General features: G+C 39.8%; 1 protein-coding gene across 1 annotated transcript in view; it reads left to right on the forward strand.

The window, feature by feature from the left end:
• rimbp2a (RIMS binding protein 2a) overlaps positions 1–22,887 on the forward strand; it is a gene marked incomplete at both ends in the record, with an annotated part of 68,632 nt that overhangs the window by 26,127 nt on the left and 19,618 nt on the right. The window contains 4 exons of the mRNA XM_080510589.1: positions 9,968–10,057; positions 13,115–13,237; positions 18,081–18,185; positions 20,224–20,274. Of these exons, the coding sequence (XP_080366715.1) occupies positions 9,968–10,057; positions 13,115–13,237; positions 18,081–18,185; positions 20,224–20,274 (369 nt within the window). The remainder of the gene's footprint in view (positions 1–9,967; positions 10,058–13,114; positions 13,238–18,080; positions 18,186–20,223; positions 20,275–22,887) is intronic.

A 22,887-nucleotide genomic window follows, 5' to 3' on the forward strand; every position in this document is an offset into this window, starting at 1 on the left:
CTAAGGTCTTGGGACATCGCTATAAGTGGCTTGCAGACAAGAAATCCGCATCCAATATTCAATTAACAACTAAAAAAAAGGTTAATACGAAGTATTTCAGAGTTCAGAGTCAACAGGTACACAGTTTACGGGTGCAGATAGAAACAATGTGCCAATGGCAGGAGGTTTAAACAAGCACATGCATTGAAGTTTAGAGTTAGGTGAGTCAGGTACAGGTGGGAACCATTAACAATGAAAAGAAGCAATTACCTAAAACGAAAATAGACAACATTTAATCAAACCAAGAAAGGATATAGGATGCATCAGCAAAGATGTCAGGCAGGAAAGGAAATATACTACTCTTTAGAAGCTAAATCTAATCGCATGTCACAATGCAGTATTTAGTCATCAAGAATACATTAGAATGCCCCCTGGACCCCCTTGGCACTGGTCGCCGCCCAAACATATTTTGGACACTCTGATTTTTTGGATGGACGCCCAAAACACCAATTTCTGCCTATAACCATGAGCTGAAGCCATGAGCTGTAAGACTAAAGAGAAGAGCAGCACAGGAGGTTGAACGGTGACATGAATGAGGATGTGTGCTACGTGGAGAAGTTAATCCCTCCTGACGGTAGCGCTGGCCTCTCCCCGCCTCTCCTCCGCCTTCTCCCTCATACGACTCTCCGTTGTCTCCTGGTCTGTCACAGGCAAGCAGACCAGTTCACATGTGTGCACACACACGGACACGAATACAAACCAGGATGCGGAAAAACCAGGGTGTTTGGACAAAACTTTCGCTTTTTGCCTGAGAAGTGAACAAATCTTCAATCTACATATCCCAGAAGGCGCTTTATTTGCACACAGATTTGAGTCTTTGCACACAACATTCTGGATAAAATCCTGAGTATGTGCTTTTACTTAGCACAAAAGACTGTACAGCGATTCCTTCTCTGTAAGAAGATTTTGTATGTGCATAAAATTTTGGCTGCTCCAATATCCTGATGTAGACTTTTTGGGCTCGAGACTCCATTAATATTAAACATTAGTGACTGCGTAGGTAGGGTTTCCTTTCAAGCTTGACTTCTTCCACATTATTAAATCTGCAGGATTGAGTCATCCGTTTCATATTCAGACCCCCCCCCCCCCTCCCCCCCAAAGCTTTGTTTACATATCCATAACAACATGGGGTTCCCTTAACCTATTTATGGTCTGTTGCAAGAATTAACCTGGATTAGTGTATGTGTTGATTGTGTGAGGTAGCATGGATTTGCTTGAAGAGATTTTCAATGCTTGGGCTTCAGATGAAATGTCTGGAACATGCTGTGGGTTCAGATGAGCTTAAAGCTAATATACGCCTGGAGATGCTAGTTATGCAACTCATTCAGGCTTGCACGCACACATACCAAGACGGACTTCAAGTCATGCGTCACTGTATTGGTAGTACCCACTGCCATCTGCGTCCACAGTCTACACAGAGTGTAAATGGTCTTGCAACTTGCACATATGTGACGTACTCACATCTGCATGCACATAACGATGTAGATCTCTTACTATAAAACTAGATCGCCAGTGTTTTATGTGTGGATGTGTCAGTTCGACTGCTTATAAACTTTATTTATGATGCGCATTTTAAAGTAAAGAGTTTCATGTGAAAGCAAAGGTGTAATCAATGTACTAATTACAATAGCGCATTAAAACACGAGAAATATAGAAAATGAGACACAGATAGAAAAGTGTTTACTTAATTTAAATAGGTGTGCTTTTCCAAGAGATATTAAGATCTGAAAATTACAATACGAGGCTGAAATTATTTTCCTTACAGATTGTTCCAGAGTGGTAGGGCCCTTGCAGCAAAGGCAACCAGTGAAGTGAAGCTCCAGGTTTGATGCCCTTTGTGAGGCCGAGCAGCTGTGTTCTGGGTTAACTTGAGTTTTGCTTTGTGTTTCTCTACACTCCTTGTTTAACTAAACTATCCAAACAGGGTCTAATGAAGGGATAACCCAGAGGGAGGAGGAAAAAAAAAGTCCCATGCAAAGGGCATCATATCAACAGCATGTTGATGCATAAGCCAAGGTTGACATTTTGGTAACAGGTACCATGAACTCATCATAAGCACAGAGAAAAATGGTGAGTTGAGCAAAAGGTTGCAGTCTTTGCCTGAAGGGTAGATATTCAAAATGAATTGACACACATGAACAGGACTTGGCTTAAAGGTTACAGCAAATCGCTGCTTTTAAGTGCACTGCTCAGCTTTTGTAAAGCGGTTGCTTTCGTGTCATGCCTGTGTTGTAAACTAAAGGCAATGCACAGTATTAGCAGCATTATAAATGATTTATCTCGAAATGCTCTCCAGACTTAGCACAGTCTGCCAAGGAAGCTCATGTTTGGCTGAAGATCAAGTGGGATTCAAGTCGCACTTTCTCTCATGAAAAGGCAAACACCTACAAAGCCCTTCAGAGGACAAACCCTCCGTGTGTTATGCATCGTCTTTTTTTTTTTTTTTTAATTCTGCGGCAGTGTAGACCTCACTAATGCCCACAATAAATCCTCCAAAATGTCCCTCCTTTCCATAACCAATTCCTTAAGTGAGGACATACAGCATTAATATACACAAGTCTCAAAGTTATAGTCAACCTTGAAAGTGAGTTCTCTCTGGAAAACATCAAGCTGCTGCTAAGTGGTTTGTAATCTGCAGAGTGTGATCATATCACAGCCTCAATTTGTATTTCAAGGAGATTCTCCTTTTTTAAAAATTCGTTGCAACTACATTTGTAACTAATTCAGCATGCACCGACTCAGCAGAAAGTCTTCACTCACACCCACCAATGAAATGCAACATTTATAGGAAGCGTGTTGTGATCTTTGAACTAATAGTTCTTGTCTAACTGTCTGTGATTCTGTTGGTAATTTGCATGTCCTTTTTGTCAGTGCTTGTGCTCTTTTCTGGTACATCAACTTCCTCCCACAAAAGCCATGCTTGTTGTGTTAATTGGTGAGTCTATATATAGTGATTGTCCATCTCCCCGTGTTAGCCTGAGTGATGGACTGGTAACCTGTCCAGCTTGTGTCTTGTCCTTCGCCCAGTGTTAATGGGACATGCTCCAGCTTTCGACACCTGAACTTAGACGAAGGAGGTATTGATAATTAAACCTATGGATCATTGGAATTTCTTTTGCCCACTAATATAACCATCTTGTAGTTAATACACGACTGCTCTGAAGCATGTAAATGTCTACAATTGATCATGTGATGTACCGTGGTGTTTTTTTTTGTTCATTAAAGGGCAACGATTTGTGGATGTGAGCAGAAATTATGAAGCCCAGAGTGTACTTTTGAGATCTAACGTTCGATGCTCATTTTTTAAAATGATTTTCATGTAACGCCAACAAGGGGTGTTCCTGAATATTTTATATCCATCTTTGTTTTCATCACACTGTAGAGGTAACCCGTCTGAGCAGTGAGCATGTTGTTTCTTTTTTTTTTTTGTACATTACAGCTACCAACTGGTTATAAGTGGACTCATGCAAAATCTGGATCATGAGCATGACTCCTTTTTTTAACCTGCCTGCACATGCAAATGTGGAGTTTCCGCTGGTGATATCGTTGCTTCATAGGTTTTGATACAACATTGAATAGTGTGAAAGGAATATAGCTCAATCCTGCTTGCATTGCAAGCGAGAAAAGAAAACAACGCAGAACATAATAGCTTGATGTAGAAAAACATTGTAGAACTGTGACTATGATGGAAGGGGGCATTGGCTGTTTTGAAGTTTCCAAGGGTCTGTTCACTCAGATTATGAAAAAAGTTATTAGCTGCTGAGTCCTCGGTGGAGGAGCTGTCCGTGGTGCTGACGGCTCCACACATTAAACACACTTTCCCTGCAGCAGCTGTTGGTGGTGATACTGCAGCCGTGGCTCCGACCCCATTTGTCCGCTCTGAAACCACAAGTGCAGAACAATCTCTCTCTCTCGCTCTCGCTCACTCTCTCTCTTTCTCGCTCTCTCTCACACACACACACACACACACACACACACACACACACACACACACACACACACACACACACACACCCACACACACACACACACACACACACACACACACACACACACACACACACACACACACACACACACACATACACACACACACACACACACACACACACACACACACACACACACACACACACACACACACACACACGCACACACACACACACACAGACAGCTTTTAAACCACTCAATTCAAAGTGTAGTGGAGACTAATCTGTTTTTAGTATCACAATATTTAAATAAGATCAAAATAATCTGATGCAAGTTGTCTTGTTGAACGACTCTCGGCTTTAATTTGATCGTTTTCAAAGGGGAAATGTGGGGTTGAAAAGTACACCATTAACATTTAAATACACAGATCTGTTCCCTTTTTTAGACATGAAGTTCAGGTTAACCAACATTTTCATAATCCTGTCACTACCTCCAGCATTTGGCATATGGACTCCTGATAACTGTGACTCTTGGACCATTTATGATGCTTCAAAAATTCAAAATCTACCAGAAATCATAGAAATATAGTTTTGGCCAATGTACTCTTTGCTATGAATGGTCCCTGGACTGCTGGATTATGACTGTCCATTCGCACACAAAATTCACCCCTGTTGCACATTTGTGACATGGGACTCTCAATACCATGAATTAATTGCAAACTTATCTTGGTGAAAAAGGATTGAGTCACATTGTATATATTGTGACAAAACTGAAGCCTAAGAAACAAAATTAATCCAGATGTGCCAATAATAAGAATGTTAATTTGAGTGTTCTCACTCAATCTTTGCTTTTTCCCCCCGTACAGTAGTTAAGTTTGCACTTTCCATGTGGAGAGCCTCCTCAATAATTATCTGTACCAAGCAGATGGTACATCTTTGTGACTCTACTTGTGCTGAGGCTTGAGACAGCAGACGTTATATCTGTCCTCCCACAGCTAAGTGGGACAAAGTGTTTCCTACGTGACACCTAATTAGTAACGACCCCCCCACCCCCCCCCCCCCCCCACCCCCCCCGCCCCCACCCCACCCCCACCCCACCCCCAAGAATCGCATTAGCCATCCTGCAAAATTTTGCATTTGAGATTTAATTTTTCACCAACTCAAAATTATGGTTGCATCAGCAACAGGCTTATTTGGTTAAATATAACAATGCCATGTTTCATATTGCTATTATTATCCCAAACCTTTTGAACTGGGGAGAAGTAAGATCTGTCTCCATTTAATCCTCTTTTGATGAGCAAAGGAAAACATTTGAATGTTGCAATTAATTTTCATTAATGGCTTTTTTTTAATTCATGTTCAACAAACTCGGAGTTTGACAGAATTAACAGTCCTTAAATAAAATTTAATTAAAATAACATCTGTGAAATCCCGCCTATTTAGAATGAAATCTTTAGCTGTGCACAGGAATTTGAATAGGCGTTTTATTGGCATTAGATCAAACCAAGCTGTTCTGTCAGCAATTACAGTCAGATTTCTTTTTTTTTTTTTAACCCAGTTTAGTTCAGTTCTAAGACGTTTCCCAAGTATGTGCATTCAATTAAATTATTTTCAATTACATGCCCATTGGGGATGTAACAGTTTTGAAGTGAACCGGAAAACCCCGGGTCAAAGGAAATCAGGGTTTTTGTGATTCAAGCTACTTCACCAGCAGACCAGACAAAACGCACCATATAAATGTATTATAAAATCCATTTGAAGCATCTCTCGCGTACTGAGAGAAAAGCTATTGGCTCTAAGACCACATGCCGCGAGTCTCAGCTTCAGGGGCAAAGTTTGGCAGATGTTGAGATCCATGAGGAACAAAATAACATAACACTGAAGGTTGTTCATTAGAGATTATTTTGTCATTTTGAGATTTTTGAATTCCTTTTACATTCGTCTTGTAAAAAACAGTGGAGTGCAAAACCAATATTTATATTATTACAAGTCTGATCTGTAAAAATCTACAGGCTTTTTTTGGAAGGTTGTTGTAAAACAATACAGACACTGTTAAAACAATACAGACACTGTTAAAACAATCCTCTCTTGCATCTTGTTTTCTACCAGCAATGTTTCATAAAGGCATTTAGGGTACTGTATAAAACAAAAGTGTTAAGTGGTTCATTCATCGATAAAGTTTGGAAATCTCTGCACTAATACAGTCACTTTGATTGGAGCTGAGACATGAGTGACTCATAAAAATTCACAGTCTGATCTGACTTTGAATGCGTGGTGGGACACTGACTGACCACAGCGAGCAGCGACGGGCCGGCAGCTAAATTAGTGGGTTTAGGAAGAGAATGATAATCACGGTGGTGATGGAAGGGAAAGAGTGTCTGTGTCTGTATGTGTGTGTGTGTCGTTGTAAATGGGGATAAAAGATAGAGGAGCAGGGAGTAAGAAAGAAGTTAGAGTGAATTAGTCATTAGGGGCATTAAGGTCTCCTCCCCGTCCTCCCCACCCCACTTTGCATGCACATATGGATCTCAAATTTCACAAATATGCATGGATTCACACACGAACACATGCATGCCACATTTTCACTGTCGCACACGTCTTTGCACAGATGTCCCCGATTGCTGTTAATTCCCCGTTCGTGTTGTTTATCCTTAAGAGAGGGCCGAATTACCATCTCCCTTTTTTTTTTTATCTGAAGACCAGATTTGTCTGCCGATTTGTGCATATTGAAGGTTTAAATTGGCACAGTAACGTGTGTGTCCCCTGGCTTCACAGCATAGCACCGTGTTTACAAGATGTTGTGGAGTGTTAAGTCGAGCTGTGAATGTGTGATTCACTGGAAGTGGGAGGAAGTGGAGAGGCAGACATCATTCCTGAGGCCCTTAAAAAGAAGCCCATGAAAGGTCATCCCTTCCCTTTCTCCATTTCTTTGTTTTTCCTATTTTTGTTTTCATGCTTCAACAGTCTTAAAAAAAGTTTTTTTTGTTGTTTTTTGGGTTTTTTTTTTTTGCCTAAAAGGAAAACAAACAGAGTGAGTGAAATAAAGTTTGATTAGTCGCTTTCGGAGTTCTGATTGGCCTCTGTGGCGGCTCGCACCGTCAATTTTCTGTCCACCACATCTCTGTTTCTTGTTACCTTTGCATCCCTTCCATCCCCCTGCCCTGCTCTCACATGGCGTAAACCGATTTGTCCTGAGGTGCCGTCGCAGAGGACGACTGCATCTGACACCTCATGATGTGCCACGTCCGCTTAATTAGCAGACGACGTCGGTTTGTGGCTGTCGTGAGGTGTGGTTCAGAAAATCTCTCGTCTGCAGGGGTGGTGGTGGTGGGAGGGGGGGATGTTTCGTGACGACAGAGTTACACAATAAAAGCAGCGAGTGAACTTGCTCACCAGCCTCTGCGTCTTCCTGTCCTTGTCTGTTCTGTATCTCTGTCTTGGTTTGATAGCGTCTCGCTGCGACATCCCTGGCTGTGCACACAAAGGGATGAATGAATCTGGCTGCCGTCACTCCCTCACTTCGCCTGGTTCTCTCTCTTCTCCACTCAGGCCAGGGTTTATTGACTTCCTCGATGTGGGCTGATAAATTTAATCATAAACCCCTGGGCTGCACAATCTTGTCTTGTGCAGATGGTGACATACAAAGCTCAGACCCTTTTTTTTTTTTCTTTCTTTCTTTTTTTTTGCTTGAGTATACAACAGTCAGGTTCAAGAACTCATATTGCATTTATTATCTCTGAGTTATAACTGTTTACAGAGCGCAGCTCTTCTAAGTCCAATGAAAACAAGAATCGTGTTTTTCTCCTCAGACTGTTTCTCTCTCTGGACTCTTGATTTGTTGCTTTTATAGTACACTGCATTCAACGTGAACCTCAACCCATATCAGACCAAACTAATTATTTTTTAGAGAATTTGTTTATTCATTGAATGCACTTTTTGCTATTTTGGCAGGTTTCCTTTTTTTTCTTTTTTTAAACATCTATTGATCCATTCTTTTTTTTTTGTGCATCTGGGAAAACAAATCTATTGCTTATTAGAGATGAATTAACTATCTGACTTAACAAAATACATTATTTAGTAAAAGTGATGAAATTCAATCAAAATTCAAATGGACTTCAAGCAACTAAGAGTATACAAACAGTCAAAAACAGAAGAAGCAGAAATCGCTATCAGAAGCCACACCGTGTAAACAAATCATAAAGGTGCAGCACATATGCAGACACATCGTATTCTACTTTGCTTCAGTGGCGACATCACTGAATATTATTTTGATCAAATATCACGTGAAACCAAAGCTGCCATCACAGTTACCAATTTAGTACAGATGCTTTGCATGAAAATTTCAAAGTATCTGTATAAAATGACAATACGATACAAATTAATCTTTCTTGTCTACTATCCATAATTTTTTGCTGATTTCAGACCTAAGAATGTTCCATGTATGACTGTTTTGTGATCCGCAAATCATCGACATTCATATCAGCCTCAGACTCAAACTACCTTAGGAGAGAGGTTCCCAACTCGGGGCTTCAGGACGTTATCCTGAGATCACAGAAGGGGTCTGAGTCAAAGCTTTATTTTTACATGTAGCCCAGTAGACCTTTGCTATGGAGAAGAGTTTATTGTTCCCTTAAGCTTCCAGTCCAGTCAGAAGTTACTTTAACCTCTGAGTGTTCTGACAGTGCATTTAAAACACTGCTAACCAAATATAAATCCAATGGTTTTGTGAGAACATCTAATTACTCAAACTTATTCCAACTTTTGTAAATTAAGAAGGAGCTGGGAAAATCTATTTGGCGCAGATTTACCTCTGTATGGTAACCTGTCTCCTTGAAAATAGCAGTAATTAGAAAGCAATTACAGAGAAAGGAGAGCTTTTTGTTTTTATTGTAGGCAATATTACTACATCAGTAATATATAGGTTCACTTGGCGGATTTATCCTGCTTTTCTTACCATGAACATAAAATAAGTCATTCGAGTTTCTTTTTATTTAAAGACAGAGCTGATTAAACTAAGGAGCTGACTCCTATTATAAATGACTTATCCGCATTTTACCGGCGCCATGCTGAGAATGACAATCAACAGCCTGAGCTCAGCGCACCAGCATGAAGTGGTATTATGTGCCAGGATATGACCAGTCGCAGTAAAATCACTCTTGAATACTCAGAGCCACGATAGGAGGAGAGCATTGGCCTAGTTTTCAGTCTGCCGTAATTATGTAATGCTTGAGTACCTGCAGCACCAGCGGCATGACAACTTCTGAATGTGAATCTGGACTGTGGAGTGAGCAGACAGGGGCTGCACACCTCTCCCCAATCCTTTTACATGCTCTGCAACTTAATCGCATCTTTAGCTGATGACGTTTGCTCGGTTCTTCACGCGTGTTTCTCAAATTTCTGGTTTGTTTTTTTTATTTATTTGGATTTCTCCTTAAAATCCTTCCTCCCCTCCTGTTTATCTTTCCCGCCATCCCAGTTTTTCTTTCTCGTAGCCTCTAATCCACCCGTCCCTTCATCTCTGCCTTCTTGTGCTCCTGTCTTTTTCAGCTTCACCCGCCCCCCCCCCCCCCACCCCCCCCCCCCCCCCCCCCCCCCTTCCCTATCGTTTCCAAATGCCACATACCAAATGGAGGGTGACAGTATGCAGCTGTGGGTTTTTGTCCCCAGACAGCATCTTGGAGCTAAGCTTATCCCCACACACACACACACACACACACACACACACACACACACACACACACACACACACACACACACACACACACACACACACACACACACACACACACACACACACACACACACACACACACACAAATGCAGATAAAGGGAGGGACCGCCACAAACTCCAGTCTTTCATCTCTCGTTTATATAACACTTACGGATGGAGTCAACGTATGTGGCTTACATACATGTGGAAGACAATGCACTGCAGAACTATCTCAACAAGACACAGAACTTCTTTTTTTTTTTTTTCCTCTTTGTTTCTTTCTCTTCAGAAAACAAAGCTCCATGCTGCCCTGCAGGAGAAAAATCGCCTGAACCTTGAGCTCATCAACCACCACCTGAAGGCATCCAAGTATGACCAGGTAGGGCAGCCACACATGTAGCAGTATACACACTGTGTATTGCAAGGACACACAGGTGATGATGATCAATGGTTTACCAGGTGTTGGTACATGGTAAAATCTATTTCACTTTGCAGTATCAGTTATGCAGGAGCAGCACTAAATCTTATAAATGGGTCAACCATATGTATGAGTTTGTGATCCATCTCTCCACAGATCAATATGCATGCAGTGAAGATGATAGTGTGCTACTTCTTATTAATATACTGCATCTAGTGAGATCTAGGATCTATGTGTTAATGAAATCAAATCTTCTATTTTACACACACACAATATACATTGCTTTGATATTTCATCCCCCAATTGTGTGTGTTTTTTTTTTTGGCGATTTGCCAAGCCTTCACAGGTTGCATACATGAATATGAACACACAGATACAAACACATGCCCAGAAGGAGAGACAGTGACCGTCTGTGATGGTAGGCCATTAGCTGCTCTGGCGCTAATAGTGTCTTTCACAGAGGGGGCAGATTTGACATGTGTCCAGGGACTGTGCTTGGAGCTTTTGCTGCATAGTACCACAAAAAAAAAGATGCCATCTGTGCAGTGACAAGGTGGGCACAGAGATGAAAAGAAAGTGGGGCAAGATAATGTCCAGTGGTGCCAAGTATACGGTATGAATGAATGGGACTGGCTTGTAAGGGCAATCATGGCAAAGGCAAAAGCGGAGTGTTCTGGATGGTGAATAGAGAGCAAATGAGCAAATATGAAAGGGAAACAACAGAAGCTGACAAAGAGTGAGAAACAAAGGGATGAGAAACATGACAGTGGTGACATAATTAGGAAAGTAATCAGAGAAAATAAATTGCACTCATATGACCAAAGCTCCACTTTGCTGATCATAATGAGAAAATGTTTACTTTTAAAGGAGAAATTAAAAGACTAACATGTTTCAATTAACTATTTGTGAGGTTTAATTTATATCCCTTGGCTCCAGCGTGATGAGTCAGTCCTCGCAGATAAGCTTAGGAAAAGATGCCCAACCATAATTCTTCATTGACTTGATTAGTCTATTAATTTCCAATAGGGGGGTCATGATGATGTTATATTTGAGCGATGTAGTAGTTATATGAAGACATTTCTGACTACATCAAACACAATAAATAGGTTAACACATCCTCGTGTTAAAAGGACAATTTCCATTCATTTTTAATGACTGGAGTTCATTGTTGTAAATACTGCCAAACCTCTCTCTCTCTCTCTCTCTCTCTCTCTCTTTCTCTCTCTCTCTCTCTCTCTCCTCTCTCTCTCTCTCTCTCTGTCTCTCTCTCTCTCTCTCTCTTTCTCTGTACATTTATTTTACTGTCATGCTCTGACATGTAATTACTATTTTTACTCATTTAATGACTGTAAGGAATGGAGGAATGCTTTAAAAATGCGGGATTACTCTGATTTAAGTATTCTATTCTATTCTCTCTCTCTCTCTCTCTCTCTCTCTCTCTCTCTCTATATATATATATATATATATATGGTATTTGACATTAATAAAATGGCTATTTCATCAAATAAAAGACATGCTAGCTTTTTATTCACTAAGTCTCCCTTAGTGAATAATATTTTGCCAAATCTACTGTGTAAGTGCCAAAAACAACCGTTGCTCTGTTTGTTCAAGGACCCCCAGGTGCTGATAATGTGGTTAGCCTATTGCCACTTGGTTGTAAGAGCGTGTGAGCTTTGGCCTTGCTACAGTATTCAAAAGACGTCTGTTCCAAGAATCAGAAGGCCGCATTTGACCGATGTGGATACAGCAGGTCAGATCATTCCAATTGGGCAACTGAGTCAGTCTGAGCGCTCCTACAAGCCAAGGGCAAACTGATGTGGATCTCGTGAAGATGGCAGTCTCGATAATGGTTTTCTACTCTTGTCAGCATTTAGGAGAGAGGTTTGCATGATGATATGACCGATGCCTCTCTGCCTTTATGATTCAGAACCAACAACACAAAGCCAGTCTCATCGGGCTACAAGGAGGCTTGACATGGTTTTCCTTCACCACCGGGTCAGTTTGCACTGGTGTTGGCAACATCTGCACTTCGACCTTAGCGTGTGGAGGAAAGTGATAAAGTCCAGATTTACCCTCTGGTAGCTGATGAAAAGGTTAAAGTGCGGTGACCACACAGAAAACACTGTTTAAATAAATAGTGGCCAATGAGGAAAGCTTAATGGAGAGAGATGTCAAGTATTGCCTGCTCGTTCCACAAATGCATGTTCCTTATCAATGTAACAGGCTTTCCAATGTATCCAAGTTTCCATAGCCAAGAAACATTGTCACAACAAAGAAAAAAACACATATTCCTTCATGTTTTTGCTGTTTAATATGACTCATCTTTGTTCCACATGATAGTGTTGATACTTCAGGTTGTACAAACAGTTCTGACCTCAGCTGTAGACGTGAATTTCAAATACTAAATCTTCTCATTTTCTATTGCGGCAAGGGGTGTTCCTGTGCACTTTGAGAGAGAGCGAGCTTATCTATCGTGCGCTCATCTGTTTTGCTAATTAATGAGACGGCGGGTGTGCGACTGAGGGATGGTCGGACGCGCTCCTTTGAGGCCTCCTTCAGAGGAACCAGCTTAGCTCAAGGCCTCTGACTGATGAAGGAGCGAGAGGCAGAATGCTCCAGTCAGCAGGCCTGTCCCATCATGGCTCAATGGAAATGTGCCGATTAATTTCTCTCCTCAGATTGTGAATTCTCAATCAACCCTCCAAGTAAAAGAAAAAGAAAAAAAAGAAATTGTTTCTGTTCATAAATGTAAAAAAAAAATAAAACAAACAAACTGGGTCTTCTGTGAGAACAAACCTCATAAAAATTGCATGCTTGTTTTTCTTTATAAAAAAAATATTGTGAGATGCTTCGAGTAAAACAAAGAGGAAATTAAAATGTCCTCCAACGTTGTTGTTCTTTTATCCCCTGTTTCTCAAGACTTGCCTTAACAAAACCTATTTAAACTTTTGTCCACAGTCTTCGTAACTCTCCCCCCCCCACACACTTTTTTGTCCCTTGTTTCTGGACTGGCTGCAGGTGAGATCTGACTATGACCAGCTGAGACAGACCTTTGCTGTAGTGAGCCAGGAGAGAGACGTGGCCCAGCAGCAGAGACAGAGACTGCAAGGCAAAGTTGATGGCCTGGAACAGGTTCTGAAGGTGGGATATACGCATGTGAGCTACTTCCAAATATGCACACTGAGCTGAGTTGCTCTGTGTGCTTGTGTCATTTAACAGTGTGCATTGTTGTAACATCATACGTTCATTCACTGAACAACACAGTTGCGATCAGGCCGACGAAAGAAAGTTACAGACCAACAAGACCTCGAGTGTGATACTGCTTTTATACAGCTGTTTAGCATAATTTATTGATTATTGTACTTTTCTCAGTTTTTATAAAACTACTATGTAACTGGTGTTCTGTAGTATTGTATTTCTTGTGCTGATTGAAGAGTGATAGCCCGGATATATACTGTTCTGCTTGAGGCCTTGCATGAATTAAATGTCACAAGAATAAGATTAATTAATCTTATTCTTGCGACAATTAATTTCAGGCTGAGAAACTTGTGAACACAGATTAACACCGCTAAGACACTAGATGATAGAACAGGGGTGGACGGTCATGTCCAACAATCGTGCATGGTCTTAAAGTGTCTCTGTCCCAACACATTGTGATTGGAATGAGTGGCTAGTTGACAGGCTTTCTGCAGTGTCGTGATGACACTTTCATTAGATTACAATGAGTTGAAACAGGGAGACACTGAAGAGCTGCAGGACCGTTGTGCTCTGCGCCACAGAGTGGGATTTGGGTTTTGCGAGATAACTTCACAGTTAGCTCTGTTTTCAGTATTAGGACTGTGGTTATCTTTGTATTCAGGCACGTTGCCATAGCAACTTTTGCTTTAAGTCGAATGTAATAATATCCTTTTACCCACAATGGGCATTTGGCATGTCTGCTAATGCAAACTTCTTCACTGTTTAGAATTCGTGTGCATTTCAAGCTTGTATATTAATTTCCATTTCTTGTGCAAACAGAGAAAACAGTTTGTGTCTTTATTGTTTTCCTGGGTTGGATGGATTATTGCTGTGATTAGAAATGACTGTTTAAAACATCTGTGTGGCATAGTGATACATGTGTACAGGTGCTTGTTGAATATTTGTTGTCCACTCATATTCCTCTGTCAGTATTGGTGATTTGCTTGAATAGATGTTTTCAACAGGACTTTCACTTTTCCAGATAAACTAATGTCAAAAAATTATTTGAAGTTCAGATCAAATAAATCCAGTGAGTACAGGCCCAGTGATGGATTTCCACCAAATAACTTAGTATCTGCATTGATAGATGACATCGTCAGCTTGATTCCACCACTGAGCTTCGTGTCTGTATGGTAATCTCCTGAACTCGTTTTGCAAAACTGCCCATATGAAGCACAAAATTAGGGAGATTCAAGATCAAACCATTCATTACTTCCCCAATATCATCATTAAGTCCATCTGTCAGCCTTTTCGCTGGCTACTTCCATGCTTGTCTCCCATATTTCCGTCTTCACTCTTATCATTTCATCACTTCAGTGGTCTTTTTTTGGCTCACGCCTTTCATAACATTTGGAAATCTTTCAGGATCAGCTTTCTTATTTGGAAACATTCCCGTCCCTCCATGTGTTTGTTTTTCCGAGAAGAGTTTAGAAGGAAACTGATGCAACATATGAAGTGGAGTTTCACTGCTTTCATAGAGCCCCCCCCCCCTTTATCATGTTCTTGTCTGCCAATAGTAATCAGACACAGTCTCACTGCACTGCGAGAGACACTCTCATTACAAATCCTCGCCTCCCCGCATCTCCTATTGATTGTCTGTTTGTCAGGATATTCGAAAGAGAAATGTACCCTCATGAGAAAAACTGACCTGTTCCCCAATACAGCAGAGGAAGGTTTGTCACTGTCTTATTGTGCATTGATTACACAGACAAAGAGACTATTTAGAGAAAATTACATGGGGCAATGTGGGTGGAGAACACAGTGATGGTGGAGACACAACATGCAGACAGGGAAAAAAAAGACCCTTTTTAAACTGTATTATTCAGTTAAAACTAATGAGATACTATGCTGCCAGTCTAGTTTTCAAGTTATTGAGTCTGATTACAAATATTTATTTTTTTTAACTTAGTTTGGAGTTATTCCCATGGACAAATCTTTCATATGTGTTTAAAATGAGCATGATCTGAAAACTCCCACCAAAACTGCATTAGTTTAACGAAATGATCTCACAACCCAACAGGTATGTGGATGGTGGGGATTCACAGTGCAAAGTATTCTGGGATTGTTTCCCCGACGAAATCAGATGGAATTCATTGTGCATATACTGCTTCAGTCTGATGAATTTATTCAGTAAGCTGTGGTTCTTCAATAAAAAAGAATTCATGGAGCTCGCTGAAGACGTGACCATGGAAGTGTAGGGACTGTTTGAGTAAAAGACACGACATAGGGCTGACACAGAGAGCTATGCAGCGATGGAAGATATCGACTTTAATGTGAGCGAAATGGCGTTAGCGTCCAAATTATGCAATGAGTTTGAGATTTGAAAAGGTTTCAGATTGCACTTCTCAAAGAACAAGAAGTTCTGAATAGATTTACCTCTAATGTGAAAATGTACCTAATGAACATCGTATGATAACCTATTTATAGGTTATCATACGATGGTTTTATTCATCTGGCCCAATCGAAGATCAAACACTTTGGTTACTCCTCATGTCCAAAGTCTGGCATCGACGAGGAACCATGCACCGTGCAGTTGTTTGTGCTACTTGTGTCTGCTTATGTTATTGCTCTTGACTTGAATTACGAGTCAAGTCTAAAGACTTAATAAAGCAGATTAAAAATTGGTATGTTTCATGTGTCAAATGTTGATTTTAATCTCATTAAATACGACTTTAATGGAGTCACACGTCAGTCAGATAAAGACATACATAAGGAGTCACATCCCAGTCATGTTTCATATCCACAACTTACGTGTGACCCCAGTTGCCCTTTTCCCACTTGCCCTTTCTTCCCAATTCATGTTTCACCTCTTCCTGCTTCGAAGTAAAGGTTAGCAGTAGACCGAGGGCTTCAACCTGTTAAAGAGTGAAATCAGTGAGCAAAGCACGTGATTTTTAAGATGGTCCCATTCGAACGTAACATCCCAGAATGCCCGAAATATACTGTAGTTGCAGCCATCACTTGTAACATGTAAGGGTTAAATAAAAAGTAGTTTTCAGTGAGGCTGTGGTGACAGCCTCTCTGCCGCCTCACTCCTCTGCAGCTTAGAGCTTCTCCCTAATTATGCAAAGCAGTGGCTGCCTGCTCAGGACACTTCCAAGCCACTCCAGGAGGTAAAGAAGCTTTTCTCCCCCCCCTCCATGGAGAAACAACACAGGGGGAAAAAAATGAACGTCAGAGATTTTTTTCTCAGTGCTATTTTCTTTTTAAACTCTCAGAAAAATGTTGTCACCTTATTTTTTTTTCTCCTTTTCCCGAGGAAGTGGCAGCTGGTGACTTTGTGGATGGATACTGTATAGTCATGACTCGGCTAATTTGGCTGATCATGGTGTGTGACAGTTTGAGTGAGATGGATGCTCCAGATATAGACCACAAACAGTAAAAAAAAAAAAACAGTCCCCACTTAATGCCTTTTATTTGTGTATTCATGCTTTTGTTGCACTGCAAATGAACTGTGAAATGTGATCTTAAAAAAAAAAGAAGAAAAGATTTAATGCGTCATTTACTGATCTTTTTGGTTGTTAATGGAAAGATTTTCACACTGGTGTTCACAGCCAAGCCAGCTGTTTTATCTGACTTCCAGCAATCACAATTAAGAAAATAGCTGCTTTATGTTGCATTGTGCAAAGTCTGCAGACATTCAAGTGCTATTATTGACCTCATCCAGCCTCATGCAACCCCTCACTGTCGTGGTTTGCTTTAATATTTGACTCTGAAGTGATACGTTGCTGTAGAGGATTCAGATGTGTGATCAGACTTCCACAGCAGAATAAGTGACGTGAAGATATGTGAAATGATATCACATGTTAATAATGCTATTGATTTATTTTAGATTGTAAGACACAACCACATGCTGCAATGAAAGATTGTCAAGTGAAACGTTTCACAAGTTTCACAATCAATCTGATTCCCAGGTAGATTTAACACGTAACATGAAATGCCAAGTGAAATTTCTTCACTGTATATCTTGCTCTATTTCATCAACTTACGCTGGTTTATTAGTGTGAGCCAGCGACACTGTTGTCTAGTATTCGGATTTAACTGGATGAGAACTATTTTAACTTGTGTCAGTTACACCACAGAAGTAGATGTCCCACTGCAGAATTAACCCATCCTATACTGCAGTAGTTACCAACAAAGGGTTTTCCTGGTTTGAGGTTGTCAAAAATAGATTTTAACATGTTTAAAATAAATAAATAAATTTATAAATAAGAACACTTTGGTAAACTGTCAATTGCTTTTGAAGATTCCTCCCTCCCTTTTTTTTAATATTCTATTGAAAGTAGACACATCCAATTTAGCTTCATCATCTTTTTTTTGCAAATTGGAGGTCAGAAAAGCTCTGCAGCCTTTGTTATTGGAAGGGTTTGTACAAGGGTGCACTGCTTGATGAAATCTGTTGCCAACAGGAGGTCTGGGACCTCCTTGGTGGAGCACCAGATGTTTCAGAGTGTCTTTATATGTACATTTTAAAGAACCTTGATTGGGTGTGTAGACCAGCGGTGAACTTGGTGGTAATGTTTTGGCAGAGAGGGAGTCCATAGCCTGTATTAGATACAAGCTAAATGGTGGGAACCTCTCGTGTAGCACCATGGAAGATCCTGTAGTAAGTTGCAGCCTTCCTGGTTCTGATAACTAATAATACAGAAATAGAGTGGTTTGGTAATTCTTTTGAATTTTGGTTTTAAAAACCGTCCGGTTTGAATGTCCACCTGTCAATCCTTTGCCTCTCTCTGATTCTTCCCAGCATATGCATGAGGCTGTCGAGCTGAAGCAGCAGTTGCAGACAGAGCATGAGCACGCCTTGGTGGCCCTTCACACCAAGCAGAAAGAGATCAATCAACTACAAAAGGTATGGTCACACAGCGTACACATAAAAATTGTAATCATTATTGTTCTAGGAATATATATAGAAATATACGGAGTGTTTTTGACTTATTGTCCTCAAACCATTGATTTGGTGCACTGATTTGATGCCAAAGCCTCTTGGTCAGTTATTGATGTGTCAGTGGACGGTTTGTGCTGAATCACTGTTATCGAATCACTGCTACTGTATGGGAAAATATAAAGACTTCAAAAGGGCTGTTCAAAAATCAGCACATTTCTATTAGAAATGCAGATTCAGCTTCACTGCCTTTGATCGCATGATGATGAGCCCTCTGCTGAAAAGTCTTTTTAGTTGTTGATGAAACTTTACATCGGGCAAACATCTTTCATAATGCACAGTCATGACTTTTTCCTCTCCGATAAGTCTGTTGACCTTTATATCTGTTTTAATTTGAAAAGAGTAAAAAAAAAAAAAAAAGACAAATAAAACTATTGCAAAGTTGGATATAATTGTTTTGAATAGTATTGAATCTGTCTAAAGGTCTGCTGTCCCTTTTACTTAACCTTGGGCATAGTTGTAGCTTCATTTAACTATTAAACCGCGGTTTTTTTTTTGTTTTTGTTTTTTTTTGGTTGGGTTTATTTTGTTCTCTACATTTTCTCCCAAACATGCTCAATTAGCCCGATGACCCACAGTGGTGCAGTTCTCAGGCTATGTTTGTTCACTTTCTATCCATGAATATGTATGATTATCATTATTTTTATTATTAACTGCTGCTTTTGCCCAATTGCTGAATTAATTCTGTAACCCTCTTAAAAAGTATCACGGCTTTTTGAGATATTTTTTGTGTCACCAGTGGCTTTTTTTGTTTCGATGTGAAGATACACACAACACAAGAAAAATAATTTTAAAGCATAAGATAAAGTAACACAAGGATTAGATCTCTAATAACTAACTCCTGTTCTGTTTGCATATTCGTTTATCTCAGTTACTTTGTTGCTGCTTCTGTCAGTTTTGAAAGAAAAGTGCAAACCCCTGGTGGGAGCATAGTTGAAAAGAACATACTCTATACTTTATAGTGATTGATTCCTTCAAATTGACAAAAACCAGATGTGTGCAACACAGTTTGATTTCCAGCTAACTGAAGTAACTTTAGATTTATTTAATGAGCTGAACTATTGAGACATAAGCAGTAACTGTATTACCAAGTAGTAATGTTCAGTAACTTAAAAAAAAATGCATGTATGCATCAACTATTTTGGATGTGAATCATATCTATTAGTGAAGATTTCTGAAGTACTCAAACATGTGACAGTCCAAAAGTAAGAGCATCTTTGCAGTTTCTCTGTTTAATGTACTTAGCTCTATATTACAAGAACTGCACAGCAATGACTTCTGTGAAAGACTACTTGCAGAGAAATTATTAGGCTATCTGAGTGTGAGACTGTAGTGCTTTGTATGGTCACAAACACCTCCCATGAATGCCTAAACATCTACTTTCTTTAGCACATGAAGGACCTTTTGTAATGCCTTCATGACCAAGCGAAGTAAAACTGTGAGGACAATTAGTTAAAGAAATGTCATGAAAATGTTCTAATATTTTAATGGCAGGTGGTTGAACTATTTAGTAAATATGTAGATGGGCGGCTGTTTGACATCTAAATATTACAATTCAATCATAACCTAAATATGACGTTTTAATGCTGTATTATAATTAATGATCATGAGCAGTCAAAAATGTGCACATTATTTAAAAAGGAGCCAAATTGATTTGTCAGTGCCACAAAGGCGATAATAATGTCGATGACAGCATTTTCACTTCCTGTAGCAGCTGCTCCTTGAGCACTGACTTACTCTAAAATAAGTCGGTCTCTGTTTGTTGTTGTTTGTAGCTGTGCCATCAGGAGTAAGCATCTCTTGAAGTACCAGTACCATGATGAACCAGTGAGCCTCTGGCAGAGCATTGCGTTGACAGTGTGTCAGCTGTGCGCTGTCTGTTCTACCTCGTGGACTGTGATCACAGTGTCAGCTGTCACTGCCTGTTTCTCTGTGTTCTGTGCAGGCCTGGGTTCAAATTGACCAAGAGCATGAAGAAGCAGTGCACCTGTTAGAGGTACAGTAACATGACCACTGATGTTCACTCAGCTTTACCTCAGAGGTCTGTACTAATAAATATGGCTTCACTCTCTGGTTCAGGTAGACGCATTAAAAGAACAAGGTGGTACAGGACTATAAGAGCCGGGTCAGCTTCAAACAATGTAACATAGATAAAAAGAAAATTATTTTCTTTTTATCATGACAGGTTTGGATTTGTTGATATATGTTAAACATGCTGACCTTTACTAAGTAACAGGGTGTGATTTTTATGATAAAAGCACAAGAAGGATATTTTAACTATGAGAGGTGGAGTAACAACCAAGAATGTAATAATGGCCAGTAACATAATACCTGCCAACAATGGAATCATTTTGGCCATTTCCAATGTAATGAGTAATAACATAATAACTTGGTAATAATGTAGTCAAGTAGTTTAAAAAAAAGGATATGCTTTAACTGTAGCCAATAATGGAAATAACAACTTTTGTGCCGTTTGCTTATTAGTGTTTATAGTGTTTGAGATAGTTGTCATATTCATTCTTGGGAGATCTGCCTATCTGTCTGTCTGTCTGTCTGTCTGTCTGTCTGTCTGTCTGTCTGTCTGTCTGTCTGTCTGTCTGTCCGTCTGTCCGTCTGTCCGTCCTTATCAAAACAATTGAAATATGAGCAAAGCCAAAAGGCAAAGCTGTGAATTTATGAGCTTTTACACAGAAATTTGTTCCATGCCTCCTCGTATAATTTTATTTCCCCCCCATCAAAGTTTGCCTGCAGTGGATTGCTTAATCATTTGTATACTGCAGTTTATTTCATCAATAAAGACATATTTGTTAGCCCATTTTTTATCAGGAGTATCCAGACACAATGGACCCTGAGGATGTGGCTTTCCTTGTGATAAGAAACGGTCTACTAATGCAGAACAACAAAACCAACAAAAATAAAAGTTGTTTTTTGTTGTTGCATCAAACAACTTTTTCCTCAAAGAACATTAGTTTTTATTTTCCTTATACATACATACATATATATATATATATATAAAACAAATATATATATATATATATATATATATATATATATATATATATATATATTTGTTTTAACCTTTTCACCTTTATTATATTGTCATATTACATTAGCCATGACCATCATCCTATGGCAGTAGTTATTGTTAACATCCCTTTAAAGCAAATTGTCAATCAATTATATATTGCCTGTGGTTGTTAGTCGTACTTATAATTCAGCCTGGGCCAAAGTAGTTCACAGAGAATCACAGAGATCCATTGATTGATGCTGAACTAAAAAAAAAAAATTATTCGGATAATTTGAACAGTTAAAGTGCATCCAGAACACCCACGCATGTTTCCAACAAACACAGCTCGTTGCGCCTCTTTTTAGTCTAAAATTGGCAGAGCTGTGAAGGGAAATTACTTGAAGCCTCTTCCAATGAGATGATACGTGTGAGGAGTCCCGTCCTTATTGGTGTAATAAAGCTAACAAGAGATTGGGGAATGTCAAAAAAAGCAGTCTGCACACTCCCACGCAGAGGAAGCCTAATAAAAAGCTGCGTGCGGGGACATCTATGAACAAGTTGTGGCTTAAAAGCTGAATTTGGTTGTTTTTCTGTCAAGATTAAAGAGGTTTGTCAATTTAAGTATGTAATTGCATCCCTCCCTCTTCTTTCTCTTCTACACTTTTTCCAATGGTGCTTTGTTACATGTTACTCCAAATTCTCCTGTTTCCAGACTCACATATGCCATTCATGCTGAACCCGGGCTGACCTCACCTCTGTGATCAAACTGCTGACCTGCTGCGTTTCATCATGGCCTTTAAGATGCTTGTCAGCAGCTCATCCACCCCAAATTATTTTCTCATTTTACTCTAAATCCTTCGGTCAGGACAATAGGTTGCCGACTCCTTTGAGAGCAGTTCATTTGAGGTCGTGTTATTATCCATTGGGGACACTTTAATGCGATTTTACAGAGTTTGGCTGAGATGAACGGTTCGGTCAGAAAAAATGCAAACTCAAAGACTTAGTTCTCTTATGAAACATCTTTTAAATGAGTGGTTAGTCTCGGATACCGATCCTGTTTTTCCACTCTAATGGGAAAGTCCACATGAAGCCTGTAGAAGTAAACAAGCCTCTTCAGCTTTTCCATCTTCCGTGTTTTGTTGTGTTTTGTACCTTTTCTGTTTGATATCTATATTTTTGAACTCACTTTGTTATGTTTTTGCACTTGTTTTGTATACATGCATGTTTTTCATTGCTTTTCATTTCATATTTGGTTCTGTTTTAACTTTGTTTTCTCTTTAATTCTTTTCCCCCTGTTTATGACTTTTGTCTGAACAGACGAATAAGGACATAATGTTTCAGGTACTTATCTCCCCCCCCCCCCCCCCTGTTTAGTTTAGTCTCCCTCCCTTTCCAAACGGAGTTTTCTTCAAACTACCAAAGCTTAAAAAGCTTTTTCGCAGCTATTTTGTGCAAAATGAGAGTCCATATGAGCACTGAACAGGAATGAATGTAGTGGTTGTACACCATGTCGAGGGTTATGATATGACGGCTTAACTCCTTGCAGCAGGCTTTCTTATCAGCATTTAACAGTGTTGTGTGTCAGCAGATGACTCTTCCCAT

The sequence above is a fragment of the Blennius ocellaris genome (genome assembly GCF_963422515.1).
Source record: "Blennius ocellaris genome assembly, chromosome: 15".
NCBI classification, from domain to species: Eukaryota; Metazoa; Chordata; class Actinopteri; order Blenniiformes; family Blenniidae; genus Blennius; species Blennius ocellaris.